General features: G+C 42.2%; 1 protein-coding gene across 3 annotated transcripts; it reads left to right on the top strand.

Moving 5' to 3' along the window:
• The first annotated feature begins 1,022 nt into the window (after positions 1–1,022).
• Dnajc19 (DnaJ heat shock protein family (Hsp40) member C19) lies at positions 1,023–5,074 on the top strand. 3 transcript variants are annotated; one of them, XM_038348148.2, is made up of 7 exons: positions 1,039–1,197; positions 2,100–2,151; positions 2,227–2,300; positions 2,986–3,065; positions 3,505–3,575; positions 4,423–4,500; positions 4,925–5,074. In XM_038348148.2, the coding sequence occupies exons 1-6, from the start codon at positions 1,195–1,197 to the stop codon at positions 4,470–4,472; spliced, it is 330 nt and encodes a 109-aa protein (XP_038204076.1). In that variant the 5' UTR covers positions 1,039–1,194; the 3' UTR covers positions 4,473–4,500; positions 4,925–5,074. The 3 variants fall into 3 exon arrangements, with proteins under 3 accessions (XP_038204075.1, XP_038204076.1, XP_038204074.1); XM_038348146.1 differs by lacking the exon at positions 4,423–4,500 and having other exon boundaries at positions 1,040–1,197; XM_038348147.1 differs by lacking the exons at positions 2,100–2,151; positions 4,423–4,500 and having other exon boundaries at positions 1,023–1,197.
• The last annotated feature ends 748 nt before the right edge of the window (positions 5,075–5,822 follow it).

The following is a 5,822-nucleotide window of genomic DNA, read 5'->3' as shown; positions in this document are numbered from 1 at the left end:
CCACCTCAGTTTCCAAGCTTCTGCTGAGGTCACACACGCTTATATTTTCTCACAACCTAGAGGCTTCACACAGAAAGACACCTCCCCATCGCTTTCATTCTGGTCAAGAGCATTGTTGTTCTCGGGTTAACCAATCACACGCTCGGAGCAATGCATTTACAGAAGTGCTTTTGGAAAAGTAGTTAACTCGGGTTAAAACAGGAGAGAGAAAATAAACAATGAACGCACACAGCAGAAGTTGTGCTCTTTAGCGAACAAACTCATGTAGCCTAAAGAAGACCCCAAGAGCGGTGGTGGCGCACGCCTTTAATCCCAGCACTTCGGAGGCAGAGGCAGGCGGATCTCTGTGAGTTCCAGGACAGCAAGGACTGTTTCACAGTGAAACCCTGCCTTGAAAAACAAAAACCAAAAAATAAATAAATAAAATAAAATAAAACACCAAGAAAATGGAAACATTAACGTCCCTTATAATTTTTGATCTACTTATAGAGTTAACCAAGTTCTAAGCCGGAAGAAGATATCGTTGCAGGGCATGAAGATCACTCTTCTGGCTTCTTGATAGCAAAACCAGCGTAGCAAAAAAAGGCGCTGAGACTTGAGACGTGAGAGAAAACCAAATATAAAAAAAAAAACGTATTATAGGGGCTGGTGAGATGGCTCAGTGGTTAAGAGCACTGACTGCTTCTCCAGATGACCCGGGTTCAATTCCCAGCACCCACATGGCAGCTTGCAGCTGTCTGTAGCTCCAGTTCAAGAGAATCTGACAGCATTATACCAATGCGCATTAAATAAACTTTAAAAAAAAAACGTATTATAAAATATTGTCATCTGAAAAACAGCTCTACTTTCACAGGGTGGACAAAAAACTCTATAAAATCAAAGTTTGAGCGATGTTTTAACCGGAAGACTCGTTCTATGCCAGGCCTTAGACTTCCGAATCAGAAGCCCGGGGCGGAGGGCACCGCAAGTCCCGCCCCTGACCGTCCTTTCAGTCAACGCGAGTTGCTTGGTCCCTTTTGCAGCACCCTGTGCGACAGTTCCCGACGCGCTTTACGGCGCTCCTGCCGTGCCGCGCGGCGCTGCTGGAGCTGGCGGCGCGGTTGGTGCGGTCGGGTCGCGGCGGTGTGCACGGCGTGCTGTGGTGGTGTGCTCGCGCTGGGATGAGCGCGCGCTGCCCGGCCGCGCAGCGGAGTCATGGTGAGTGGCCGGCGCCGACGGGCCTGGACGTGGCGCTGGCCGGCCCGGGCGGACGCCAAGACTGACCTTCGCTCCGGCCTCCGCCGGCTCCAGCCGACAGCCGGTCTCTGCTGAAGGCAAACGCTTGCGCCTCCTGGGAGGTCGGCCCGTTAACCCCCAACAAATCCTTTACGGTGGAATTGCCTTGTGGGACTCTTGCAGTGAGCTTTGCAAGCACTGATTCCTAATCCATCAGAAATCTTAATTCTCACCGGTCTTGTTTAAACTTGAATAAGGTTCAAGTGCCAGTGGGTTAAAGTTCTCTTCGACCTCTGAAAAAGTCACCCTTCTTGTTGTGGATAAGCAGGTTGACTTACCCTTTTCTTCTTAGTGAAAATAGCACACCCGACAGTAAATTGTGCATAAACATTGCAGTGGTTTTTAATTTTTTTGAGGCAGGGTCTCACTATGTAACCTGGCTGTCCCAGAGCTCAAGAAATCCACCTGCCAGTGGCTTCTAGGTGCTGGGAGTAAATAGCATTAAAAGGCCATCGTGTACAACGTCAAATTGCAGTGTTTTAAAGACAAAACATTTTTACCAAAAAAAGTTTTTTTTTTTTCCCAAGCAGGCGTGGTGCAGCACTCTATAGAGTTTCAGCTACTTAGGAAGGAAACTGAGGCTGAAAGATCGTAAATTCATGGCCAATCTGGACAATTTAGCAAGTCTCCACCCCAGAATAAAAGGGTGGAGATGTAGTCCCACCAGTATAGCCTCTTCCACGTGTGACACCCTAAGTTTCATCCCTAGTCCTTGCCAGAAAGGGAAAAAGAACCCACCTTTCACTTAGGAAGGCTGTATTGAGTTTGGATGCAGGCTAGGTGCAATTAGAGAAGTAAAGATGTACTCTTTCCCCCCTTACCAGGCCAGCACAGTGGTAGCAGTTGGACTGACTATTGCCGCTGCAGGATTTGCAGGTTGGTTTATGGTTGGGGGTGGAAGAATAGACTGGTTATGGATTAACTTGCTTATTCTATTGATTTTGGTTTTAGGCCGTTATGCTTTACAAGCCATGAAGCATGTGGAACCTCAAGTAAAACAAGTTTTTCAAAGCCTACCAAAATCTGTAAGACAACTTTTTTTTTTTTTTTTTTTTTTTTGGTAAATGTATTGCCTGTATTTGAAGCCTGGAGCTGCCCTGTAGCCTGAATCCCACAGGTCCATGATCAGTGAGGCAGGAGTTGCAAACCTTAGGTGACAACTGGGGGTGGTGACCTTCACAGATTTAGTACCTTACTACTTGCATACTGCTAACCTGCCTTCCCTCATCTGCTGTCACGAGACGTAGGTAGCACTGCAGTGCTGTTAGATGTCCTACATTCAGACGGCACACCCTGTCATGTTAAGAATGAATCTTAACTGGGTACAGCACACACAGCTGCTGCTCTTGAGGACTTTGAGGATCCATCTTATAGACAGCAGAAATCATGCTGCCCAAGGTTAAATTAAGGTCCTGATGGCATAATTTCCCCCACACTGCCATAAAGTTGGCAGTTGCTTTGAACCAGACATGATACTCTTTTTATGAGGAGTATGGGTGACAATGGCCTCCGTTCACGCCTGGTTTTCTTAAGTCCTCGAGACAGTTTGTTCCAGTTTGGCTGGAGGAAATGGATGTTTAATGCTTATTGCAGTAGCTGCCACTAATCAAGTAAAGTACACTTGTAGGTCTTTGAAATGTACTGTTTTCTTTTTGATTTAACCAGCCTTCCATTTACTTCATTAATCTTTCAATTCAATTTCCCTTTCAGGCCTTCAGTGGTGGGTACTATAAAGGTGGGTTTGAACCCAAAATGACAAAACGGGAGGCAGCATTAATACTAGGTGTAAGGTAAGATTTTTACTCACTAGATATAGGGTAGGGTAGTTTCTATTAGTATTTTCCTGCAATTGAGAATAAGGTTATTAGGGATTTTGTCCCAAGAAAACACTGATTTTATATTGTTCAGCTCCTTCCATGAAAATCTTTAAGCCTAACATGCCTGTAGAAGTACAGGACTCTCACTGAGGGATATGTAACAGATTATGACAGTGCTCACTGCGGCCTGGAGTGATCTGCAGTGAAATTCTGCCTCCATTTGCACATGAAGTGTTGAATAGGGATTGTCAGGCCAACATCTAGGTTTTTTTTTTAAGGACTATAATTTGGTTCTGATTTAGAAAATGCATTTTATCTGTGAGGCTTATAAAGTGTTAAAATTTGACCCTTCTGTATAGTCTCTGTGTGTGATTTTAATCAAAATAACAAATTGTTTCCCTTTTCATATTAGCCCTACTGCCAATAAAGGAAAGATCAGGGATGCTCACAGACGGATTATGCTCTTAAACCACCCAGACAAGGGTAAGTAACGGCTCAGCTTTTGTTAAGCATGTTGTTGGACTGCTGTTAAGGGGATAACTAATTCTTGGCAGTTATATAAATGTCTAAATATATAGATATGAGCAGTCTCCCAGGCATGGATCACATAGTAGTCTTGTATAAATATTCACCAGATATGGTAACACACTCCTGCAATCCCAGTACTCAGGGAGGGGGGGCTGAGTCGAGAGGATCAAGGGCCAACAGTGTGAAGCGGTCTGACACCTTATCACACCAAAACAAAGGTATAATGAATAAGAGCCACTGTGATTTGGGAGTAATAAAAAAATTTAATAGCGCTTTTAGGTTTGATAAAATATCTTCCAGTAATAATCACAAATACTAGATTTTTGGTTGGCTTGTTTTTATGACATCTTGCTATGTAGCCAGGATTGGTCTAAACCTCATGACCATTCTGCCTCAGCCCCAAGTGGTGGGATTAAAAGTGTACACACCAACTCTTGGATGAGTTTTGTTGTGTATTTTTGAGTTTTGCTTGCTATATATTTATTCATAAATAACCAAGTGCTAAATTTTAATTAGGAGAAAAATTTTAAGGGGCTTCCCCTTACAGTGGGTGCTTGGAACAGAAAATTATTTGGAAACCTACGAGCTGTGTTTGCTTTTGATAAACCTCAAAGTAGTTTTCAATGATAAAGGGGTTACTTTGACTAAAAAAACGTGAAAATCAGTTGTCATGTACAAATCTTTTTTGTTTGTAGGAAAAAGAGTTTTGACAAGTTTAAACAGGACAGCTGTTTAGTATGTGGCTTTACAGTGTAAGGAATTTAGCTTGAATTACTTAAGGTCTTCTGTTCCGGATGCGTAGGTAGAGTCCATACACACATATTCTACCGGTATCCTCTTGATGCTCTTTGATGGGCTTAGGACCACACTGCTTCATCAGGTTAGTAAAACAGCAAATCTAGATGATGTTAGAAAGGGTCAGCGAGTAGCAGGAACACTGAAGCAGAAAAAGATGTAAAGCAATAGGTCTTTCTAAAACGAGCTGCAAGTCCCTGGGAACACTTAAAACCGTGTACTGTGTTCACATGTGCAGTCAGGAACAGCTTTAGTTTCAGATGCATGTGTGGGAAGGGCTAAATCCTGTCACTCAGATTTTAAAGTTTTTAAAGGTAAAATTTCTGTGTGAAAACACCTCATTTCCCATTGGTCAAATACCTTACCTGTAATTCCATGACTTATTTATAGTATCATAGTTGTTTTTTAGAAAATATCTTTATTAAGGCCTGGGGTCCTTGAAATGCAAGTAGCTTTTGACAGATTTAGAATCTGTGCTCTAAACTATGTCTCCCCCCTTTCTTCTATAGGAGGATCTCCTTATATAGCAGCAAAAATCAATGAAGCTAAAGACTTACTAGAAGGTCAAGCTAAAAAATAAATGTGATGAATTTTAAGTCCATTAGTCTATGTATATGTTTTTGTAATAAAATACCTCAGAGCTATAATTTGTGAAATGACTTGGCATCAGTGTCTTGGTATATTTTCAAATTTTAGGATTTCAGAATCAAGACTACAGTATAAGCAATTATGATTACAGATACAAACTATCTGAATATAAACATTGTTCTTTACTTAACAAAGAAATTTTAGTACTTATGTTGCTCTTCAAGGCTTTGCTCTGAGAATGCCCCACTGCAGTTTATTAAGCCAGGCAGCATAAACTACTGAAGCAGGGATTTTTTTTTGGGGGGGGGGGGGGGGAGCTCCAGGCATGATGGCCTGTTCAAGTACAAATACTAAGAGCCAGTTGTAGTGCAGGCCTTTAATCCCAGCATGTGAAAAGCTTTTGATTGTTATACTGTACATCCAAGTAACATTTAAAGGCAGATGACTTTTAGTTCAATATTTATGTAAGGACTTGTATAAATCAGGAGGTAAAATCCCTAGCTGGTGGTCCCTGTAGCATTTGCGACTTTGTTAATCAGAGCATGTAGAGGGAAACATGGTGTGTGAATGTGGTCTGGGACACTAAGGGTGCTAATAGTGGACATGTAATTAACACCCTTAATTAACAGTAAATAACAGTAAATAGCTCTATTTACTGTTATTTACTTCCTATCTTGTACCCTTGTTCAAAGTAAGTCCTTAAAAGTTTGAGTGTGATGCAAACTAGCTCCTAGAGATTTTGTGTAGCAGAAACACTCCCAAACCCCATCACACTAGGGAAGAGGCCAGGTCTAGGGGAAGGCACAATTGATTCTTACA

This window comes from Arvicola amphibius, chromosome 11, assembly GCF_903992535.2.
Source record: "Arvicola amphibius chromosome 11, mArvAmp1.2, whole genome shotgun sequence".
Taxonomy (NCBI): Eukaryota; Metazoa; Chordata; class Mammalia; order Rodentia; family Cricetidae; genus Arvicola; species Arvicola amphibius.
Note: the sequence above shows the minus strand (reverse complement) of the source record. Positions and strands in the feature narration are given on the sequence as shown.